General features: G+C 44.3%; 1 protein-coding gene and 1 long non-coding RNA gene across 2 annotated transcripts; one reads left to right on the forward strand and one right to left on the reverse strand.

Annotated features, from left to right (window-relative positions):
- Window positions 1-12,086: 12,086 nt before the first annotated feature.
- On the forward strand, window positions 12,087-24,277 carry LOC128445116 (BTB/POZ domain-containing protein 10). Its single transcript, XM_053427902.1, has 8 exons — window positions 12,087-12,223; window positions 16,956-17,209; window positions 17,538-17,847; window positions 18,696-18,798; window positions 20,283-20,403; window positions 23,028-23,225; window positions 23,406-23,516; window positions 23,832-24,277. Exons 1-8 carry the CDS (start codon window positions 12,087-12,089, stop codon window positions 24,275-24,277), a joined length of 1,680 nt encoding a protein of 559 aa, XP_053283877.1.
- On the reverse strand, window positions 17,476-19,816 carry LOC128445117 (uncharacterized). Its single transcript, XR_008339254.1, has 3 exons — window positions 19,604-19,816; window positions 18,547-19,055; window positions 17,476-17,839 (listed from the first exon to the last, which is right to left on the reverse strand). It is a non-coding gene; the product is annotated as an uncharacterized LOC128445117 (long non-coding RNA).
- Window positions 24,278-24,907: the final 630 nt, after the last annotated feature.

Below are 24,907 nucleotides of genomic sequence, written 5' to 3' on the forward strand. Positions count from 1 at the left end.
CGAACAGCCCCCCCCGTCTCCTGTCTGCAGGGCGATGCTCTCTTTGGGCGACGGGGGGGAACATCGAGGACGTTTGATGGCGATGGGACCGGGAGATAAATCAAACGCCACCTTCTTCTTGGTCTTGGTTTTCTTCTTGGAGTCTTCAGTCAGTGACTCAGGTTCTGGTTCTGGTTCTGGTTCTGGTTCTGAACAAGTGAAACCCTGTGTGACCCGGAAGCTGTCGTCCAACCCCACGGAGGATTTCTGTTTCTTTCCCTTCTTCTCTTTCTTCTTGTCCTTCCACTCCCCCATCGCCTCTTTGAATCCAGAGTTCTTCTTCTTCTCCTTCTTCTTCTTCTTCTTCTTCTTCTTCTTCGAGCTCTCGTCTGTTTTCCCGCTGGCGTTTTTCAGTTTGACACATTTCTGGTTCTTCAGCGAGTTCTTCTTTCTTTTCCTCTTCACCGGTGAAATCCATAACTCCCAGGATGCTCTGTCCTCACAGTCGCTCATCGTCTGCTCAGAAGAGAAACCACAAGTACAACACAACATGAGACAAGTGAACACAAATCAATAACACAAGTATTATCCAAAACAAAGCAGGGACTGGGTCTTCATGCTGATTCTAAGTTGATTATCACAATATTACAGTGAATGACTGTGAATAGAGAGACAAACATTTCTGATGATGATATTTCACCTAATATAGTTTAATTTATTAGTTTTTTAAAATATTTAATTATTCCTTTAACCATAAACACAAATACAACTTAATATGTAGAACTTGATGAAGAAAGTAAAACATTTTATATCAAATGTGAATATAAATGTTAATCGTTCCTGCTTTGTTTAATCTGTGAGATAAAAGTCACAGAAATTATTATTTTGAGAAAAGTAAAATTGGTTTTGTACAGGTATTTACTGGTGATTACTGGTATCTACTGGTGGAGAGCTACTGGTATCTACCGTTATCTACTGGTATTTACAGGTATCTACTGGTAACACTACTGATATCTACTGGTAATCACTGTTATTGACTGGTATTTACAGGTATTTTCTGTTATTTACAGGTATTTTACTGGTGATTACTGTTATCTACTGGTATATACTTGAGATCTACTGGTATCTACCGGTATCTACTGCTATTTACAGGTATCTACTGGTAAGATAGATAGATAGATAGATAGATTACTTTATTCATACCCGAAAGGGGAAATTAAGTCGTCATAGTAGCAGGTATATTTGAATACAATAAAATACAATGCAATAGAATAAAATAAAAAATATTGAGGTAGAAAGAATAAAAAAACAGGAACACAAGATAAATAGGTAGATAAGGTGCAGTGGCAAGATGATGGTAATAGTACTGATGATATGATGGTAATGTTATTGTTAGACAGTATATACAAATAGTACAGTATATATAGTATATAATATAACATAATATATATATTTATATATGATAGTAATTCTACCAGTATAATAGCAGTATATAGTAATAATGGCAGCAACCGTATATATAATAATAGTAAATATAATAATAATAACATGTACACATGTATAAATATTATATACAAAGAATATACAAAGAGTATGTTATAATATGATATGATATATAGTAGAGAGCTACTGGTATCTACCGGTATCTACTGGTATTTACAGGTTTCTACTGGTAACACTACTGATATCTACTGGTATTCACTGTTATTGACTGGCATTTACAGGTATTTTCTGTTATTTACAGGTATTTTACTGGTGATTACTGGTATCTACTGGTATATACTGGAGATCTACTGGTATCTACTGGTATTTACAGGTATCTACAGGTAACACTACTGATATCTACTGGTATTCACTGTTATTGACTGGTGTTTACAGGTATCTACAGATATTTTACTGGTATTTACAGGTATTTTACTGGTATCTACTGGTATCTACTGGAGATCAGTGATGGAGCAGCCTCACACAGGTTAGGATGAGGTGATTTCATGTGAGAGCTGAACCAGTAGAGCGACCAGTGACAGAGCTTCAGGTTGAACTATGCTCCACTGGTCTCAGATGATTCCACAGATCTGCTGTTTGATTCTATCTGAGATGAAAAGTCTGATCCAAAGGAAACAAGTTCCCACAGAGAAGTTACTGTGTTTCCACTTCAGCAGGTGACGTCACGTGTGGACGGGATTTAGCTTCAGTCACATTTTATATTAAATCTTTTAAATAACTCTTTTCCCAGCTGACCTCAGATCTGAGGAGCAGAAAGACAGGTGAGCATCAAGTCAGTGAAGCAGACATGTTGAACCTGATTCGAACTTTCTGACCTTTTCACCTTTTGAAACCCTCCACCCCCCCCCCACTGCGTCCTGCTGTGTCCCTGCGTCCTGCTGTGTCCCCGTGTCCCTGTGTCCCCGTGTCCCTGCAGCTGGTCGAGGGACAGGCCGGAGGACACGAAGTATTAATACACAGAGAAAAGTGAGAAATGGTTTTTACCTCAATGTCGATTCAGCGACGTGGAAACTTCAAAGAGACCGACTCTGCCGCCCAGAACCCACGGTGCGTTCAGGATCTTCTGGGAAAACCACACATCACTTCTCCAGAGGAAAGGGATGAGTTTTAACAGCAGACATGTGATGGAGATGCTGTTTCACTTTAAATATACTGATGTGAAAAATGTTACAAGGTTCTGTTCGAGTTAGAATGAAACACTGAAGCCCAACGATAAGAAGAAGGTCAAATCAATTAGAAGGTCACACATTAATACAGCACAGATACAGAAACCATATGTAAACATGACAATTCAGGAAGAGGGGGAGGAGTTGTAAATCACAGCTAATAAATCTGTTCCCATCTGCTCTCATCAAAAACCCTCAAAATATCTTTATATACACTTATATCAAAATATTTTTTAAGTCTACATAGAAAATCTATATATTAATAAAGGACACATTTAACAGTCTTAAGTGTTTTTTTTACAACTTAGAGCAATTTTTCATCATAGAGTACAAAGTGCTACACAACAGAAGGTTGAACATGAATAATAATGATGATGATAGTAATAATAATTGAGATAAAAGGCCAAAACAGCCTGACACTGCAAATGTCATTTAGCTGAGGGTTAAAAGACAACACTGTCTTCAACAGAAATATATCGAAAAACATAAATTATGTTGTTAAAACACCTAAACCAAAAACCAAAAACTTAAAAAATTGTAATTTCAGTTTTAAATTTAAAAGATAAACATAGACAGACAAAACATTTTTCCTTATGTAACACTGAAAATAAAATTGCATATGTTAGAGCAGATTCAGTATTTATCACAGTTATATTATTATTATATATTATATTGTATTATCATAAAGCTAAAAGGTCACAACTTTTGTTACTGACGACTGGTTCCCAAAAATTAATGCATGTTTCAGAATCTCACCACTAGATGTCACTAACTTGTTATCTGCTATTCATTCTGCTGATAATTGTTCTGCAAAGGAAGAAAGAATATTAACCACATAAAGGTTATGTGATCTAAACATTTTGAAATCGTATCTTATCTTATCTCACATTAACTTTCAGACAATAACAGAAATTTAAAAATCACATTCAAATGTCCCTGTCGTCTGAGCCGCTCGGGTTCAGGAGCGTCTTCTCTCCCCAGTCTCCAAAGAGCTGCTCATTATGGGAACTGTTGGGTTTTCTCTATAAATCATAAGATTCTGACCTTATTATGTTATGAATTGAATACCTTTTATTTTAGTTCATTCATCTTTTTGCCATGGATTTTTTGTGAAGCACTTTATAACCTTGTCTAGATAAGAGCTATACAAATAAAGTTATTATTATTATTATTATTAAATCATCACTTAGGTTTGAGGCTGAATGTTCAGAATGAAGTGGAGTGAAACTTTAAACTTTATCATTTTTAAAAAGCCTTGAATCTATTTAGAGATGCATGAAGGCCGGTGGCCACAATACATGAGAAAATCTAACGCACTCTCCTGGTGAAAAGCTGCTGGTTTTTCTTCTGTTATTGATCCAACTGGGAGTTTATGGACGTTAATATGAATGAGACTGTTTCTGTTCTGCAGCTTCAAATGTCCGTAACATTTGTGGGGGGGGGGGGGGGGGGGGGATTAACTCAAATGACTCAGGGGTCACTGACAAGTTGAATAAGAAAGAATAAACCTTTATCAACACATCTGTTATACGTCCAGTTATTGTTTTAGCAGCTGAGTTTATTTTCACGTCAGACGAGTTAGCAGGTTCTTTTAAACCTTCGTCTTCATCATCCGTCCCCTCAAGTTCCAAGCGTGTAGAAGAACCCGTGGTGACCTCAAGGTGACGTAACTTTCCTCTCTGAGCCTGGGATGGATCTGTCCTTTCTACTGCCTGGAGAAACACTGCTCTATGGTCTATTTGACCCTAAGTGACTCATCATTTATAAAAAATAAAAATCATGGTGTAATGGCAAGGACTTCAAACTAGAGATTGAGACATTACCTCCTTTGGAAAGAGTTTACTAAAGTTATAAAGTGAGAAGTAGAGTCATTTTCTCATAGACTTCTATAGAAACGACCAGTGGAGTCGCCCCCTGCTGGTCTTTTGAGAGAATAATCATTATTATGATATATTTAATGATAGATAGATTGATTGATTGATTGATTTTGTTGATAGGTTTTGAGGATTTGATGCTAAGAGATGCAAACAGAGCAAAGTGGATTCATATCCAGAGAATTATTCTTATTGTTTATCTGTTAAATAAGAGAAATGTGTAAAAGCCCTGATCAGAGTTCCTCCTCTGAGTGAGGAGGGTTCAGGCTGCAGTAATGTGGGGGTGTCTGGTGGCAGTGAGGGGACGGTGCGCTGCCTTAAAGGACGCAGGACGGGACGTCTCAGTTCTGGGAAACAGACGCCGTCCATCACGAGTAATGATCATGAGCTCACCCTGAGGTTGAACCCGCACAGTTAACCTTGTCAATCACGCTGAGCCGCAAGGTGCATGTGACTCATTGACTTATCTCAGGGCTGCTCGATATGATGTAGGACATTCTATTCAAATCTCTTTTCATCATAAACAGCCTCAAAACATGTTATTACATGGTCAGTGTCGAGAGTTTTAAGAATATGACAATAAAAGCAGGATTAATGATTATTTTAATTCAACCGAAGGAACTAAAGAAGATTATGTTGTCATGGCCTGTCCATTAGTTAGTTAGTTAGTTAGTTAGTTAGTTAGTTAGTTAGTTAGTTAGTTAGTTAGTTAGTTAGTTAGCTGGTTTGTTTGTTTGTTTGTTTGTTTGTTTGTTTGTTTACGTGATTACGTCAAAGCTGCCAAACGGATTTCCACAGAAGGTAAACGGACGGACGGGACATGTGCCAAGAAAGAAGTCATGACATTTTGGCGTGGACACGGATCAGGGGCTGATCCAGTCCATTTTTTGAAATATTCAACCAGATCCTTTCTCTTTTTTAGACCTGTTTCTTTGTCCATATAAATCCACTTCTTAATCACCACATCTGTATTGATCTGAACTCTGGTTTTCTCCACAGTGTCCTGTGGGCGACCTGAGACGCGAAGCATCTGAGTGATGTTATTTATCTTCTCTGTCAGAAGTCTCAGGACATGCCGTCAGCCTCCGTAAAAAGTCAACACCTGGTCTGAAATAGACCCTTCGCCTTATTTACTCCCCCTGCGACTATTCCTGAGTCTTGGGCAGCAGCTTGTCTTACTGATGCACCTGCATCGCTGTAGTGACGTTAACAGCTCCGCTCAGATCAGAGGCCCTGGATGGGAACAGGACCAGGAGTGTTTCTGCACCTGTCACATTATGATGTTGAAGTGGGACTTCTACTCTCTCACCTTGTTATATTCCCACGCACCTCGATGCCTCTGCATGCCGCACATTGAGGCAGCGTGAGGTAATGAGGATGACAAGCTGTGGGACCCTGAGCTGAGGTCAGAGGTCGGCGTGTTCAGCGGGTGTCATCTAAACAGGCCGTGGCCACCACAGTCTGTTTTAGTATCCCGGGGAGGGGAGTGGAGGTCAGAGTCTCTGAAGGGCCGCAGCGATCGCCATCAATCTTGTGAGGCTGGTATGTAAACAGCTTGAGCCACTGAGCACGGCAGCCATTTGTTTGTGCATCAACAGGTGCAGCGGCTGACCTCAGGCGATGATCGATCCGGGGGTTTGATCACCAGACACTTCAAAACTTAAAACCTAAAGATCTGAAGAAGAACTTTGTATATTTTACTTTTCTACTGAAGCTGTCGTCTTCCCCATGAGGCTGATGATCTGGACCCATCAGTTCAGCTTTTACATTTCTGCACTTGGCTCAGACACATCTGTTTCTCTGCGAGTACCGTTTGTAGAATCTGATCTGGAATCTGTTTCACAGCAGGTTGAGCTGCTTGGTACGAACTCAGCCTTTGTGTCATGACATAGACATTCCCAGCTCCTGTTACGTTTGGAAAACTCATACCTTCGTGATTACCTAATGCTGCGGCTGTGTGGGAGGGTGTGTGTGTGTGTGTGTGTGTGTGTGTTTGTGTGTGTGACCATATTAGCAGGAGGAGGTTTCTCTGCAGTGTGTGTTGCTCAGGACCGATCACCCCTGAGACACCTGTGGCTGAGAGCTGTCGGATGAGATGCCTGAAAGATTTTAAATTTGAATAAACCGTTAAAGATGAGAGGCCTGAACACAAATAGATCATAAACTAAAAAATAAAACACACAACATAGACTATTATTCCAATGACCACAGCCAAAGAGGTTATGTTTTCACCTCTGCCCTTTTGTTTATTTGTCAACAGAATGGCACTGACAGGAAAGTTGAGAAAAAGCCTGGAGCAACTGACTTGATCTGAATTTTTCCCTCAAAGGTTTCAGGTTGATTTCGACCAAATAACATGAAAACTAGTTTTTCCACTTGGCACAATCAACCCAGGCAGATGTATTAAGGATTAAATACCGGATTTCACCCCCGAGAGTGAAGCTACCAGTTGGATTTGAGTGTTGTGAGCTGAAACACTCGTGAAACAATATGAAATCTTGAGAATAGAGCAAATAAAAGTGAAATATATTCAGTACATTTAACAACAGAGGAGAGAGACGTCCTGTTTTCTGTGATTTGAGTGAACTGACCCTTTAACTGAACTCTGAGTGAAAATGTGAAATGTTAAACTTTATGTGAACGTAACACGTCAGAGGGAGTTAACATTAAAACTGAGCTCCTCCATTGTTGAAGCCTTTTTAGTACAAAATTCCGTCCTTGGTGTTTCTCCCTTTGTGTGTTTCTTCCTCAGGGATGTGATGCAAAGATAGTGACACGAAAAAAGGGAATTATACACAAAAAAAAGCCAAAGACAACGGTTGGTCCCAAATCCGTTTATATTTGATTTAATGGACCAACAGTTCCTTCACTGACAATTTGTTTTAAACAGTCTTGAGATCTCTGAAGGTTTCAGTTGAATCATACAATAGATAAAGGTTGTGACTCTGACATATGTTCGGTCGTGACTGAGACACTGACGTCATCAGCATCGTCTGCTGACGGACCTCCTGACCCCCCCTCACGCCTCGATTCAGGAAGTCCTCTCTGACGTCAGCTCTCTGTTGAAGCTCCTTCTCTATGGGAGGACCAACTCATTAAGACATTGTTAATTCCTGGGTCGAGTGCCTGTGTAACCAGGGAGACTTCCTGAGGGCCAGCGAGCGTTGTAAATCCATCCGAATGTTGGAGCCATTGTTGTGAGGCGGCCTGGGAGTCGCACAAAACAAGGTGACGTCAGATGTGGACTCATAGATCCGACCAGTTTAGAAGAAATAAGAAAGAAGCACGACAAATTTTAAATTTGGGGGGGGGGGGGGTAAAAAGTTGTTTGGAAAAGTGCAGTTTTGCAAAGTTTTATGTGAAACCGTCTCAGAGATCGATTTAGTCATTATATTCATACTTTTATTAGAGTAGTACATTAAAAAATGTGACAACAATCATAAGAATATATTTCACATAATCACTACATGCAGTGAATAAAGACATTCATTAGATTTTGAATGTTAGTGCATGAGGTTATGTGTGTGTGTCTGGTATTTAACAGGTGGAGACATTCATTCGCTCTGAAGACATGACAGTGGTGAAAGCCTGAAGCTCAGGGGAGGTGCTGCCATTCCTGTCAACCCTCCTCCTCCTCTTCCTCCTCCTCCTCTTCCTCCAGGAGCTGGACCGGTGACATCAGCAGCAATAATGAAGGCGGCTCATCAATGGCTGAGCCCAGTGGCTATAAAAGGAGGCCAGAGAGTCCAGGGCTCATCATAACTGATTGGAGCTAAACACCAGAGGGAGACTGACTTCATAGAAAACTTTTACTGAGGAGGAGCACCCACCACCACAGGTATGTTCAGCAAGGTTTGAATGATCTCTGTGGGGATGTAGAGGAGGATGAAACGTCTCAAATCAAGTTTATTCCTGATTCATTTCATCATTTCGGAGAGATTGTGATGTTCTTGATGATTTAAAATGATGATTTCAAGACAAAACAACTTAAATCTTGATAAAACTGAATTGATTTTCATCATGTAAGACAACCTCCACTCCCAGAGGACTTTTATAAAATATTCAAATTCAAGAAAAGCTCTGAAAGCAACAAGAAAATATGATTTTGACAGTGTTTTTGTTTTCACAGGTGGAGAAGGTCAACATGCGAAATATGCGAAATATGGACTTTCACACCATGGTGTTTATTTCACTGTGCATTTTACACCTGTCCACTCTGAGTGAAGGACGGCCCCTCAGGTAACTTCACCTCATCCTATCACAGATCAACTCAAATCATAAGAATCATTAAGAATTATTTTTCCATCTTCGTGGTGGGTAAACATATCAAATACAGGTGAAAAGTCTAAATAGAATAGAATAAAATCTAGATTTATATATTACATCGCACCGCAAGGTCCTTATAACTCTTTCAGGTTGTTTATTCACATTTTAATGAACTGATCCTCATCAGCAGCCTGTGTGTTTCCTGCTCAGGTAAATTAACGCATTGCCTGTCTCATGCACGTGTACAGGAAGAGGGCGGTGACGGAGGTGCAGCTCATGCACAACCTCCGGGAGCACCAGCAGCTGCAGGAGCGGCGGGACTGGCTCCAGCTGCGGCTGAGGAGCCTCCACACGGCCGCGGCCCGGGGCAGGAGTCCGGAGGCGGCGCGGCCCAGGAGGAGGAGGCCGCGTCCCGAGCAGCCGCCGGGGCCGGAGCTCCAACCGGAGGAGATCCAGCAGGCGTTGACCTTCCTGGAGAAACTGCTCATAACACCGCAGACGTGATTTTTTAATTTATTTTTAATTTAATTTTTTACAACATTCTTATTACAGAGCTCCAAGCTGCTGTCTGTTTCATATGAACCGTCTCCGGTTGTTATTTTAATTATTACAATGCACTTGTTTTATTTATTATATGTCTTCACTTGATTTGTGACATTTTATTTATGACTTTATGAAACGTTTACCTTGTTGTGTTTGCACTTAAACTGAAGGAGATGAAGAGCTGGACCAACACTGTCGTGTATTTATAAAAAAAGTAGAAATATATATATATTAATATATATATATAAATATATTTAATTGATATGATATAGTTGTAATGTAGTATATTTCATATCATGATCTCATAATGTTAGTTTAACCTGTATTTGGACTGTAAACCCATGTTTAAGCTGTAAATTGTATATTTTTATACGCAGACTAATTTAACTATCAAGTACAAATATGTAATTGTATGATTTACTTTTTGTATGTGTGATAATATGAATGAATAATTTAATTTAATAAAACGTCGCTGTTCACCCGAGATTTCGTTTTGTATCGCGACATTGCCCACGTGATCTCCCAAAACCAAAACAAAGATGGAGCGGATGTGAGCTAACAGTCACCGGGAAAACTCGTGTTATTGATTGTTCCTGTGTCTCCTGTGCGGCCGGTTCCTCTCGTGTCGGAGTACCTCAGCGTCCAGGAGAAGAGCCGTCCTCTCGGGGATGCAACACAAAGAGGTACCGTTGTTAAAAGCTGTGATTTATTAAGCTAACGAAGCTAATGTTAGCCCACCGCCTGTGCTGTGAGCCGCTAGCTCGGCGGCTAAATGCTAACCTAGCAGGTCAACGCAAAACAGTGTAAAACTCCTTTGATCCGCTGAGAAGTCCAGGAAGGACAACACGTCCGGAGACAGCTGGACAGACTCGGGGTTAAGACATGATGAGACAGAATCAGGACGGATTCCTCTTCCAGGTTTCATGTAGCTTAGCTAATGGAAAACCAAGGCAAATGGTACATGTAGCATTCTGTTAGCTTGTTGCATTTCACACTGCCAAAGGCTTGTGTTTGTATACTTGTATTTAATGACTCTTTGATAGTGGTAGAAATATATGTATCTCATATTTATCCCAAGGAGTCTTTGGGGGGACACTTGTCATGGGAGTAGTCTTCTTGATAATTCATTCACATGATGATATCACAAATATCGAGTCATGTCGTTAGTCTTTAGTAATACTTGGACATGGGGCTGGATGATAAGGCCAACAATTATAGATGGGTTTACTTTTATTATATCATTTTAATGTCAGAAGTTTCCTGTTAACCAGATGGTGTGTGTGTGTGTGTGAGTGAGTGAGAGACAGCTGGAGGACATTCTGAGGATGGAGGACGTCTCTGGATGTGCTTGATTTCACCATAGATTCAAAATAGACGCCTACCTTTGACTGGACAGTGTTATCTTGGTCACATTCATACAAATGTCATCACATAGAGAGATATCTATGACTCCACCTAAGCATTGACCCAGTTATAGACACTAGGTGGTGTCATGAGCCATGTTCAACCCACAGATGTAGATATGGTTCTGTGCCAGACCATAAAAGAACAGCACACACTGCAGAACGCTGCAGCCAATGGTTCTGGATCAGGAGGACAGACGCTGGGGACACGCCCCCAGGTCTGACCAGCCTGTGGTGGGCCGGCCTTTGAAGAGGGTGTCATGTGATTAAAAGGCCGAAACACACGATGACCCTAGCATCCCCTGGTGGTCACTTCAACTGGCCGCAGCAATAATGATTGCGGTACAACATGCAAGGGATATCTTCCATCCTGTGTGGTGTTCTGTAAGGGGACAGTGTTTAGTTTAAAAAGGCTAAGAGTTAATGATGTCTGGTCTACTGAGCGGCCACATGGCTTTCCTGGTTCTGCCATACAAGCCAGTAGCCAGTCAGATTCACCATTAGCCTCAGCGGACCCTCAAGTTCGGCCTGTATGTTGATTACAAGGCCAAAACACAAATGTGCACAACAGAAGTTATGTCCCTATAACATCAGCTTTTAGTTGTTAAATTAAAAAGTGCAACGACCCTCAAACGTACAAGGGACATTCACCACTGTGTCCTATATTCTAAAAGGGGATATAATTTTTCATATTAAAGGTTCAGTGTGTAGAATGTAGTGACGTCTAGTGGTGAAGTTGCATAGTGCAGCTGAACACCCCTCATCTCACATGAGAGAGAACCTGTGGCAGCTTCAGTTGTGATAAAAACTCAGACCATGAATCTGTTTACTGTCTCTTGCACTACATTGCATGGAAGCTTTATTGCACATATTAATATTCTTATATTTATCTTACTTTTTATGGGATGTTGGCTTTATTGTACATATTTATCATTTTAGATTTGTCTTGCTTTTTGTATCTCTGTATTCTAAGTGTAAGGCAAAGAAATAAACGGTTTAAACTTTGTCCAGTTTGGGCAACTTGGCGGAAATGATGAAAAAAACATTTATTATTTTATTTTATATTCAATAGCTTCCATCAAAGAGCAGTTATGTTAATGACCCGGCATCCCTATACGTGGAGACTGGGATGCTGGGGAAAACGAGGAGCACGTGAACGCACCATCGCTCGGCTTCAGTCGAGCACGCGGCCATTCACAGATTCTCTGAATGAGCAGGTGCGCGTCTCCGCTGCGCACGCTCCCCGCTCTGCGTGGATCCATATCGGTCCTCTCTTTAATCCGGATTAACCGAAGCGGAGCGGGAGGAGAAGCCGAGTCGGCGCGAGACGATGCAGAGGAGGTGTCAAAGTGATGAGCGAGGATGCTGAAGCTGCTGAAGCCGCCGGAGAGCCCGCTTTGTTCGGAGGAGCTCCGGGCTTCTGCGCCGCGGTCATCCCGCAGCTCATCCCCTGCTGCTTTGTCTTCAGCCGGCCCCGCGGAACCGAGCGGTAGGTGCCCGTCCTCCTCCTCCTCCTCCTCCTCCTCCACCTCCTCCTGCTCCTCCGCTGCAGCCCGGAGCCGCATCCAGCCCCGTCATTGTTGTGGTGATCTACTGTGATTACAGGGTTTCAGAGAGAGTGGCCCGCAGAGAGAATCCCACACCGTCATCCGGCTCAGCTTCCCTCTGCTGCAGCTGAGCAGGGGAATCAGATCCTCCATGAAACATCTCCTTCACATCTCCTGCTGCTTTATCCTCATTCCGGGTTTGCATGGTTCCTCTGGAGTGAGGAGCTCGTTAAAGGGACATTTCTCTGTTTTTATAGCCTTTTTGTTTTTTTTGTGCAGACTGCAGCTTTACTGCCTGAGCCTGTCAGCACGTCTGTGTCAGCAGCCCCTAAATAATAGATGGGACCCTCACCCCTCGGGGCGCTCACCTCCTGCTTTTAATAGACCTCCTGCTCGGGCGCTCTGCATCTCCGGTCTGAGTTCTGGTGTCTCGGACGGGCTCGTGTGTTCGTGTTAAACCTTGATGCAGCAGCCGAGCATCACCGGCTCCTCCGACAAAGGGAGAGCGGTGCATGAGGAGGCTGCTGCCCGGTGACAGGAACCGGGACAAAGTGAAACACTAGCCCCCCCGCTCGCTCGCTCGCTCTTGTGGCCGGGCCGTGTGAAATCTTGGCGGTCGTAGATCTGCACTGCCACGCGAAAGAGGAGAGGAGCTGCTGGGATGCTGTGAGTGAGATGTTGCCTCCTCAGTTCCTTTGTTCGCCCGGCTGATCTGGAGTCTGGCTCTCTGCCTGTTTGGCTGCAAGAGCGGCTTTTGTTTTTTTTAAATCGTCCCAGTTCTGCAAAACGTTGAATCCCATCGGAGATAAAACATTTAATGCTGTGTCAGGCACTCGTGTAATTACATAAATCACCAAATATCAGTCACTGTGACACTTCGCTGTCTCTATTAGAAAATGGAAAACCTAGTTGTCAAAGAGCAGGAGCTTGTGTAACCTTGAGGTGAGTGAACAACACACCTGACGAGTGTTGTTGGTCTTTTGATAACGATCCTTGATGCCGGAGCGGTAACAAGAGGCAGGATGTCCTCTCTCCACCTGGGTCACCTGAGACCAGGGAGGCAGACGGCTGCTGTGGTGACCCTCGTCTTGTGTTCAAGGACATCTGCAGACTGCAGGGGGGGGGGGGGGGGGCTAGACAGGTGGAAAACACAAGGAGAAAGTGAGGAGGTCTCGGTTTAGTCTTTGATTTCTCACATCAAATGAATAGAGTTTGAAATTCAAAAGTAAATTTGCACAAATTTGATTATTTAAACATCTTTAATGTTTGTAAATGTTGGATAGGGTTGTGTTAATGTTTTGTGTAGACAGTTGTGTCGTACTCCATCAAAATGGCATCAATCTGTGACCTTGACTCGGTGCAGTAGGTGTTGGTGGGGATTCCAGGTGCTGAGCAGTCATCCCACTGTGTTGTTGATGGTTTAGTTCACTGGTCTGTTCTGTCTGACCAAAACAAACCTGTTCACCGGACATGAGGCAGGAAAACACAAGTATCTAGTGATTCGGCTCAGTTCTATTTTATTAATATGCTTCCAAATCACAACAGACATTATTTCAAGGCCCTTCACATCAGCTGTTTTCACTCATGAACCTGGGAAATGTCTGGTTTCCCACGTGGTTTTGTTTATCCTCATCGGCTCTTATCCCTGAACGCTCTGGAATTTCATCATCTTTTCAAATTGGTGTCTTTGTGAGATGTTTCTTCTGTTCTGTGTTAGAAGCGTCATCAACACGTCCACTCGCCTGCTGTGAGAGTTTTCAAGAAATGTTCCTGCTGTATTCTCACTTTGATAAGAGGCCAGGCAGGAAGAGTTCTGGAGCAGCTGACTCGGACGTTTGTGTTCTCACGTACAGCCGCTCTAGGTAGTTTCAGGAACATGTCAGAATGTCAGAATACAGCAGATTATAGTTGTTATGATGAAAATATCGCTACTTAAAGATGTAAAGATGATATGAATGAAAGCAGCACCGGTTAAAGACGATAATAATAATTATGATCTATTCATTAATGGAGAGTGCACTCTTCACTTGATGAGTTTTATTTTTTTTATTGTAACATTAAAACACCGACGTATAAAATCTGCTCCAGCAAAGTAGGTCAGAACTTTATGCGTTAGTGGTTTATTCATGTGTTTCCACTGCTGTGCCGAGCAGGAAGTGCTGCACTGCTCCTTTTATACGTCATTAATTCAATTTCTATAAAACGATAGAAATAAGTCTGTCGGCCGGCTCGTCAGTTTCCATCTCTGATGCAGCAGACGATCATCATCATCATATTTCATTGCAGCTCCTCTCTGGAGACAGAGCAAGACGCTCTTCATTACCGAGACCTGGACGCGTCTGTGCATCAACGCTATTGATCAGATACACAACTGCACCGGCACAGGGAAACTCACACGTTTAACTACACAACTGCATGATTTTTAATGTATTTTTTACTGAATAATATTGTGCTGTAATTATTATGAATATTTTTGACTTATATCGGGAGCAAAGTCTTTCGATGAGTGATTAGTTGATTTAACGGCTCTCAGGAGATCTGTTATGTTTATTTTGAATTGACCAAATTAATAACTGAGGATCAGCAGGATTATAGAAAATCTACCAAACAGATTTCCAGGAAATTTGTTGGAAGGAACATGAGATGAGAAAAAAACATCAACGGAGTTGTGAAACCAGAAATTTATCAGTTTGTTGAACCTTGAGAAATGGGATGTTTTTGTTTTTTTTATATTTATATTTATATATATTTTATTGATGCAGAGATATTGATTTATAAAATCGTGTTTATTCAGGGGATTCATATCTATGAGGGTTTTCAGTGTAGAGCAGCCTGATTGAATTTAAAACAACACTTAGACCTGGGCGATGGTTTGCTCTCTCCTGAGTGACATTTCCATTAGTTCTGTAAATGACTGTCAGGAGATCAATTCGTTATGTTCCAGCAAATTTAATATCCTCGGGTTCTAGACTGTTGATCAGACACGACGTGAAATCAGATGACATTGAAGTTGAGACAGATATTCACAGGAAAATAGCCACCGGATGAATCAACACTGAAAAGAAGTGTTTCAGTTGCTCTAAATGCCACAAAACTAAAACTCTGTCTATAGATTTATATGTTTTTCATGAGCTGCTGTTAGAATGTAGCCGGATAATTTCTGGAAAATCCACAGCCAGCAATAGAGCGTGTTGATGATCACACATACTCGCAGAAGATGTTGGCGTCAATTTGGAAAAAAAGATTCCAGAGGTTTTGTTGATCTATCCAGAGCAGAATTTATCCCTCACGTCCTGCCTCCTGCTGCTCTACAGGCTCCGCCCCTCGCCTGAATAATTCCAGACATGTTCCAAATCCGACTCAGAAATCTCCTTCTTCATTCTTCCTCTTGAAAGACAAACGTCCACAGAGTGTCCAGAACCAGTTTGTCTGGACACTTCACAAACTCCTCGTGTCTGAAAACAGCCTGAGTGTTAATATCCGCTGTGAGGTGGAGGGCAGATGTTATAACCGCTCTCTCAGGGCTGCTTGTCTCTGGGAGAAGAAGTGAATTACAGAGGCGCCTCTGAGGGAAGATTGAAGGGTCGTTATCCATCAGTCGGAAACATCTCTCAATGTGGAGCAAGTAAACAGTTGAGGCCATTTCTGTTGTCTTTTACGTAAGTGAGTTCCGCTCGCTCTGATTGTTTCACTTGGATGCACTCACTAATGGATACTTGGAGGTGGTGTGTGTCTGTGTGTGTGTGTGTGTGTGTGTGTGTGTGTGTGTGTGCGTGTAGCTGCGAGCTGACTTCGGTGGTTTGTTGTCAGCCCTGTTCCTGCAGCACTCAGCTCTCGTACGGGTTCACACGAGTTGACTGCAGACTTTTCTCTCGTCGCTCTGCACGCACCAAACGAACCCTCTACCCTCCGAGCAGCTTCTGCACCAGCGCCTGTGTGAGTGAGTCCGGAGAGACTCGAGTCCGTGCACCAGCAAATCAGCCTTAGTGATTGTTCCAGGAAATCACACACGAGTGGTTTCTGATCTGTGTGTGACAAGCAGCGTGATCCTGCTCGGACTCGACGCTCTGTCCAAACGACTCTGGAGATGTTCTGCAACTTTTGAAATGATGGTCTCGTCCACGTGAAGCTGTCGTTTCTTCACGTCAGAGGAAGTCGAGGTCGAGCTGCTCTCTCCTCCGCTTCATCCGGACTAGTTCTACTGCTCTGCTGGTCTGGGATATGATCAGAGACCGAGCGATGTATCAGTTGTCTGATAATATACAGTCTTTCACAGACATTTTGTTATCAGAGTTCAAGTTTGCAGATATTAAATCTTTTATTTTACAGAAAAGAATATTCAGAACAGATGTACATGTGTTTATTTGACATTTATGTTTACTTTCTTAATTCAAGGCCTATATATTTAGTTGTATTTTAAGTTTTTCTTTTTATTTATCAGTTATTTGTGATGAAACTGGAACATATTAAGCCACATTTGCATTTCTTTGTCAGATAATGACATCTTAGTAATCATTGGCAATCATTTCAAAATATATTTATCAGCTGATATATCGGTATAGATCACCTCACGATTGACTTTACCAAAATATCAATTTTTGAAAGTTGTGTTGTCTGAGGAATAGAAGTGACTCTTATTCACTGTGTGTGTGTTTGTGTTCTTTTCTCCACCAGTGACCAGCAGCGTGGTTCTTCAGTGTTGGACTGGAACCAGCAGCAGCGGCGGCAGCAGGTTTGCACCATGAGTCTCTACGGGTCCGGCTCCAGTGGCGGTGCAGCCGGCGGGGCCAGAGAACGAGGAGGAGTGGAGCACTACCGGGAGCAACGGAGACGCTCCAGCGACCGCTCACGTGACTCGTCCCACGAGAGAGGAGAGGGTCAGCTGACGCCCTGCATCAGGAACGTGACCTCCCCCACACGGCAGCACGGTGAGCGGCCATGTGGTCCAAAGGTTCTTCTTCTGTTACTGTCTCCATCTCTTAAAGGTAGATGAGGCAGGACCTTCTTAAAATACACACAGTTTCTGCTCAGGTCAGATTTAACGATGGTTGCTCTGGATTTCAGACAAATCTGATCTGATTGGTTGTGAGGGCGGGACTTTAAAAACATGGCGACCAGGTTATGTAGTCACTGGCTCCATCGCTTTCTCCCAGTACAACCAGCAACTCACAAATCCTCTGCATAGTACACATACTACATAATACACATGGAAGTTTCCTGTATTGACCTTCACGTGTCCTCCCTCTCTCCCCTCAGACCGAGAACGCGGTGACGGAGGCTCCTCCTCCAGATCCTCCAGTCCCCGCCCCCCCAGGGTCTCTCTTCCCTATTCCCACATGGGAGGAGCTCTGATCGGAGGACCGATACCTCGGCCACTGGGCCTCCCCGGAGTCGACCTCCACTCCAAGTCCCTGGGAGACATGATCTACGTGTACGACCTCAGCAGCAAGGAGGGGCCTCGCGGCGGCCTGAGGCTCGGAGAACGAGTGACGCTCATTGTGGACAACACGCGCTTCGTGGTGGATCCGGCCATTTTCACAGCTCAGCCCAACACCATGCTGGGCAGGTGAGAAACAACACGTTTTATAATAATACAGGAAAACATCAGAGCCGTGTTTCTACAGCCTCGCACACGTTGTCCCGGTCGGACGCCTTCACAACAACAGGAACATTCAGACAAACTGTTGTGTACACGTTAATTAGTTGTGTTTTTAAAAATACTTGAAGAAACTTCAGGACGTCACAACTGAGACAAACCGTAAAGAAAACACATCAGTACAGCTGAAAAAAATAAATATAATAAACCTAATAAAATACAACTGGAACATAACAATAGATATATAATAATAGTTATCAAGAAGGTAGGTAATGAGTTGAAGTAATCTCTTTTATCACAGTAGTCCGGATAATTTTTTTATGCCTTGAAAAGACGTTAAAATAAATTCTAAAAGATTCAAAAGATGAGATTTTCCCAATTAAAATAATAAGTCGGTAGTCGGCTGAACCGATAATTGTTTTCTTAATATTATAAAACATCTCCAGTTTTTGAGTTGGTTATTTTTTACAGTCTCAAAATAATTCACATTTTATTTTCCTGATCTTTAATTCTGATATTTAGAGGTGGAGCCTGTGTAGATCAGCAGGAAGTAAAAACATCTCTGGAAAGTTCTGTGTGTTTGTTTACTTCTTCTATAAGTTTGAATCCTCTTTCATCCAGAGATATTTGTATTTTTCCAAATATAAATATGTGTTTACATTCTCTTACCTCCTCGGGGTGATTCCTTTTCAGTGGTTTTATTCCCATTCATCAGTGTCTGGTTCCTTTAATGGTTCGAAGCTGGAACTGGGAACAAACCCACGATCTGCTCGTCACAGTCAGAACTCGACCAATCACCTGTTTCTGTTCCTTCTCAGGATGTTCGGTTCTGGGCGGGAAAACAACTTCACACGACCCAATGAGAAGGGAGAGTTTGAGGTGGCCGACGGCATCAGCTCCACCGTGTTCAGAGCAATCCTGGTGAGCGAGCGTCTGTGTGTCACTTCCTGTGCGTCACTTCCTGTGTGTCACTTCCTGTGCATCACTGTGTTTCTATCTGTTTACCTTTTCTTTCTCCCTTCACCTCCTTCAGTCCGTCCTGTCTCTGGAACCTCTCTGAGTTCAAAACCCTCTTCAACCCAAAATAGTTTCTTCACTTTCTCTCCTTACATCCACCTGCCTCCACTTCTCTTTCTCCTCTTCCTTTCTTTCCTTTCTTCTCCCCTCTCTCCATCGCTCTGACAGGAGAAATCAGATCAGTTTGTCTATCGACGTTTTCCTGTCGTTTGAAATCAGAAAGTTTCTCTCGTGTTGTAGATTTAAAATGTTTCTAGAAGGATTTAGCAAATTCAATATTCATCAATAACCTAAATTCTCTAATTCACAGAAGTGTTCTTTGTTATATTAGTACCTGATTGTCTCTTAACATGATTATCCAAAAGCTGCTGATGGATGTTCTACGACTCAGGAAGGAGCTCGTTAGGTTTTGGTTCTGATCAGAATCCGATCCAGGAAGTTTTTCACTTTCTTTTACACTGAGACGTTTTAATGAGACATTTTTTCATCTTTTCCTTTGATTTCTTAGAGAATAATTCATGAATCTCGATGAAAGACAGAGAACAGATAGATTCCTGAAATCCATCTGTCTTTGTGAGAACAGTCTCCTCTGGAAACCACATTTAAATCCACAAGATCTGGATTTTTATTTACACACAAATTACACCCACTCATAAATATCAGTCCCTTTAAATATGTCTAATTATTTAATTATTATCTGGATCCTCACCAAAATTCAACGAGTTCTTCCTTGATCAGTTCTTCATCCTTCCTCTGAGTTCCATGTGGATCCGTCCAGTAGCTTCTGTGTAATCCTGCAAACCATCAGCTGTTAACACAAGCTTCTCTGTGGAGGTGGATCTGTGATGACCTCGGGATCGAGGCTGATGATGTAACAGACGTTTGCATGAGTGCGTTTGTTCTCTGGGAATAAACAACCCCCCCCCCCCCCCCCCCCCCCCCCGAGAGCAGGAAGTGAGTGAGAGAGCTTCTCCTCCTCCTCCCACTGCTCCATCACAGTGTGTGTGGTGCTTGAGTCATGTGACCCAGGCTGCACCGAGCGAGCGAGCATGGAGAAGAATTGGAGCAGGGAGGGATCTCTCTCTCTCTCTCTCTTTCTCTTCCTCTCTTTCCTGTGACGTTGCTGTCAACACTTCTCTGTCCTCCTCCTCCTCCTCATCCCTCCCTCTCTCTCTCTCTCTCCCTCCCTCTCTCTCTCTCTCTGCCGCCTGTGTGAGCGTTTCAGCATCAATAATGGCGTCTTGTTTTCTCTCCCATGCTTGTGTGTGCATGTGAACAACCCGCCACTCAGCCCACTTGCTCATTTGCTCTCTCTCTCTCTCTGTGTGTCTGTGTGTTTGTGTGCTCTCTCTCTCTCTCTCTCTCTCTGCTGCTGCTGAAAATGGCAGGATTACTACAAGTCGGGGATAATCCGCTGTCCTGATGGAGTTTCCATTCCCGAGCTGCGGGAGGCATGTGACTACCTCTGCATTTCCTTCAGCTACAGCACCATCAAGTGCCGAGACCTCAGTGAGTATGAAGCCCTCGCTCGCCCGGCGGGTGAACGAGCCGCGGCCACTTCTGCTCAGGCACTTAGTTTGGTGAGGGACCCACATGGTGCAGGGACGAGTCCTGTCCCACAGAGGGACGAGGACGGGTCCTGTCCCACAGAGAGACGAGTCCTGTCCCACAGAGGGACGAGGACGAGTCCTGTCCCACAGAGAGACGAGTCCTGTCCCACAGAGGGACGGGGACGGGTCCTGTCCCACAGAGAGAGGAGGACGAGTCCTGTCCCACAGAGGGTCGGGGACGAGTCCTGTCCCACAGAGGGTAGGGGACGAGTCCTGTCCCACAGAGAGACGGGGACGAGTCCTGTCCCACAGAGGGACGGGGACGGGTCCTGTCCCACAGAGAGACAAGGACGAGTCCTGTCCCACAGAGGGACGAGTCCTGTCCCACAGAGAGACGAGGACTCGTCCTGTCCCACAGAGGGACGAGTCCTGTCCCACAGAGAGACGGGGACGAGTCCTGTCCCACAGAGAGATGAGGACTCATCCTGTCCCACAGAGAGATGAGGACTCGTCCTGTCCCACAGAGAGACGGGGACGAGTCCTGTCCCACAGAGAGACGAGGACTCGTCCTGTCCCACAGAGAGATGAGGACTCGTCCTGTCCCACAGAGAGACGGGGACGAGTCCTGTCCCACAGAGAGATGAGGACTCATCCTGTCCCACAGAGAGATGAGGACTCGTCCTGTCCCACAGAGAGACGGGGACGAGTCCTGTCCCACAGAGAGACGGACGTTTGCACTTCAGCTCGTCTTCCTTTAGGACCCGCTGTAGCTCAGCCGTGAGCGGGGGGGGGGGGGGGGGGGGGGGATGGTGTTGACGTGTTTGAGCAGCTCGCTCAGCGTTTGTGTGAGAGCTGAGTTTGTTTGTGTTCATGCTGTTGGGCGGGGGGGGGGGTGTGTGTGTGTGTGTGCATACTCGTTTTTATTAGCTCTTTGGGACCTGTTCCATCACAAACACTGCTCTTGTCAGGACCTTATGGGGACCTCCTTTCTGAGCTCCTGGTTGAGGTCAGGTGTGAGAGGTGCATTGTGGGTAGGTTAGGTTTAGGGTTAGGGTTATGGTTTTGGTCAGGCCTGATAAGGATAGTTGTGCAAACCTGTGTTTGTGTTTGTGTTGTTATTGTGCTTCTGTGCGTGGGAAGAAGAGCTTCAGCTCACAGACTGCTGCTGCTGCTGGTGTGTGTGTGTGTTTGTGTGTGGTGTGTGTGTGTCTGTGGTGTGTGTGTGGTGTGTGTGTGTCTGTGTGTGTGTGTGGTGTGTGTGTAAGTAGGTCACGATTAGCAGTGAAATGTTGAGCTTGTTTCTCAGACTCTTGTGTTTCACTCTCTCAGCGTCAGAACGTAGATTTCACTCTTTAGCTTCTTCTTCTTTGTTTCTAATTAAAAACTGAATTAAATTCACATCAACAACTTGAAACTTGATTTGTCTTTGTAGAGTTTTAATGTTTGTTGAAGCCGCTCTGCAGATGTGATATTGAGGTCATGAGTGGTGCAGTGCTGCTTGTTCATCGTCTGCAGCAGAACTTAGAATTAAAGAGTCAACCAGACATGACCTCGTTTCCCAGTGGAGCTGAACTGGTTGAACCAGTGTTTACTGGAGAGTCTCCCTCAAACCTCAGCCTGTGAACAAACACGTAAACACGTAAACATGTAAACAGTCGTAAAGAGAGAAGCTGGAGTTCCGCCTCCCAACGCCTCGTCCTGAAACAACAACGAATACAAATAATAAAACCAGGACATTTTATTGTCTTGTTATTTAAACCCAGGAGGTAGAAGAAGATCCTGGTTCTTCACTGGGTTTTAATCATCTGAACTTTGGGCTTTAAAAAGTTTCACATGTTACAATATCACACACTTTGTTTTAAATACATAGAAGTAAGTCGTATTGTGTTAATGTTCATTAAACACTACTTGTGTCACTTTCCGAGGTAAATCTTAGTATTATCAGATATTTATTGAGTTTAGTATTTACATCTTAGGGATCATTTACAATTTAAAATAATGTAATGTTAACAAATGTATTGTATCAGAAAGTTTTTACTCTCTAACGTCTGTATCTGCGTCAGCCTCCAAAACTTCAGCCTGAATCAAATTTAAAACATTTGAAAAAGAGAAAACGTCTTAAACTTCTGTAATTTTATAAACTATTTCACTCTTAAGTCTGATAACGTCTCCTCCCCTTGTCTCCTCGTCTCCTCCCCTTGTCTCCTCTCCTTGTCTCCTCCCCTTGTCTCCTCTCCTTGTCTCCTCTCCTTCTCTTCTCACCTTATCTCCCCCCCTTATCTCCTCCCCTTGTCTCCTCCTTGTCTCCTCCCCTTGTCTCCCCCTTGTCTCCTCCCCTTGTCTCCTCTCCTTCTCTTCACACATTGTCTCCTCTCCTTGTCTCCTCACCTTGTCTCCCCCCCTTATCTCCTCACCTTGTCTCCCCACCTTCTCTCCTCACCTTGTCTCCTCCCCTTGTCTCCTCCCCTTGTCTCCTCCCCTTGTCTCCTCCCCTTGTCTCCTCCCCTTGTCTCCTCCCCTTGTCTCCTCCCCTTCTCTCCTCACCTTGTCTCCTCCCCTCTCCTCCTGGCTCCTCCTCCTCAGGCGCCCTGATGCACGAGCTGTCTAACGACGGGGCGCGGCATCAGTTCGAGTGCTACCTGGAGGAGATGGTGCTGCCGCTGATGGTGGCGAGCGCTCAGAGCGGAGAGAGGGAGTGTCACGTGGTGGTGCTGACGGACGACGACGTGGTGGACTGGGACGAGGAGTACCCCCCCCAGATGGGGGAGGAGTACTCGCAGAGTGAGTCACACAGATGCTGAGTCACAGGAAATTCAGAGGAAGAACATCTGGAAGAACTTTATGAGCATTTATTAAAGATCTGTTACCTGAAGACTAATGTTTTATTAATCCTCAAAAACCATAATTTACTTTACAAACTGCTGTTTATTCATGTCTGAACGTCCCTCTCTCTCTCCTCAGTCATCTACAGCACAAAACTCTATCGCTTCTTCAAATACATCGAGAACAGAGACGTCGCCAAATCGGTGCTGAAAGACCGAGGCCTGAAGAAGATCCGTCTGGGGATCGAAGGTGGAGAAACTTCTTCATTCAATTCAGTGTTAAGAGAATATTTTATCTTTGTTTTGGTGAAAACTGTCTTTTAAGAAAGGTTCTAAACAATCAAGTTAATTATTATTATTATAAGAAAAGTTTTCTCACTGTGACAGAGACATGTTAGAAAACAAGAAACTCTCTGTAATCAGAGTTCATTCAGTTTCAGCAGAGCCCCGCTAGCTGTTACCACTTGTTTCCAGTCTTTATGCTAAGCTAAGCTAATGGTCAACTCGTTACTGGACAGTAGGAGATGAGCTGATGTTTCCTGACTCGTCGGTTTGTCTCCTCCAGGATATCCGACCTACAAAGAGAAGGTGAAGCGGCGTCCCGGAGGTCGTCCAGAGGTCATCTACAACTACGTCCAGCGTCCCTTCATCCGCATGTCGTGGGAGAAGGAGGAGGGGAAGAGCCGCCACGTGGACTTCCAGTGCGTCAAGTCCAAGTCCACCACCAACCTGGCCGCCGCCGCCGCGGACATTCCCCAGGACCAGCTGGTGGAGTTGCCCCCCCCGGGGCCGCAGGTGGACGAGCTGGACACGCTGCCGCCGCCGGCCGCCAACGACCCCCACAACGCCCCCCCCCAGCCAGCGCAGGCCCTGGAGGGCCCGAACCAGCAGGACAGTCCGAGCCCGGCGGCGCTCAGCCTGGTCCACGGGAACCAGCAGCACGGCAGCAGCTACACTCAGGCCCGGTACCACTACGAGCCGGACCCCGACTCCCCGTCGCCCTCTGCATGACAGGGCTGCTCCCCCCCCCCCCCCGACCCTCCGCTCCCGTGGTCACTCTGTCTCCAGCTAGTGTTTCACTAAGTTTAGATTCATGGAAACAGGAAACACAGCACACGTCTGGAGACACGGAGACGAGCGTCTTCGTCTCTCGGCTCCGAGCGGAACCTCTTGTTGTTTTCAGCGCGAACACAAACGTGGCTGCTCCACCTCCTCACGTTTACACTCGCTCCCCCCCCCCCCCCGAGTGGAAACACCACTTTGCCTTCTGTCGCAGCCTTCTCTCACGCACAGCGTCCGAATGAACGAGGACGGATAGAAGCACATCAGCAGCCGCCTCGCGTCATTCAGTTCGATTCCTCTGAGCGGAGGAGAGTCTTTCTGTTCACATGTTCAAAGACAGAGTACTGTATTTCATTTCAGTGGACTGTGTGTGTGTCTGTGTGTGTGTGCGTGTGTGTAACGGTTTCTTTATAAAGAGTTTTTTATGGATGCAGATTTTTCTGATGTTTAACTCCATCTGTTGTTTACAACTTAGTTTGGTTGATACTTTTTCCACTTATTTAATTTTGTTATGAATTTTGTTCCACTCGTGTTTGAGTGGCTGCTCTGTAAACTCTGCACAGGCTCATCAGCTGCTGT

The sequence above is a fragment of the Pleuronectes platessa genome, chromosome 7 (assembly GCF_947347685.1).
Source record: "Pleuronectes platessa chromosome 7, fPlePla1.1, whole genome shotgun sequence".
NCBI lineage: Eukaryota > Metazoa > Chordata > Actinopteri > Pleuronectiformes > Pleuronectidae > Pleuronectes > Pleuronectes platessa.

Bases quoted from the DNA above. Each gene is read 5' to 3' on its own strand.
- LOC128445116 (XM_053427902.1), top strand. From the start codon at position 12,087: ATGAGCGAGGATGCTGAAGCTGCTGAAGCCGCCGGAGAGCCCGCTTTG. The intron at 18,799-20,282 runs GTGAGCGAGCGT...TGAAAATGGCAG, and splicing joins CCGTGTTCAGAGCAATCCTG to GATTACTACAAGTCGGGGAT. The intron at 20,404-23,027 runs GTGAGTATGAAG...CCTCCTCCTCAG, and splicing joins CATCAAGTGCCGAGACCTCA to GCGCCCTGATGCACGAGCTG.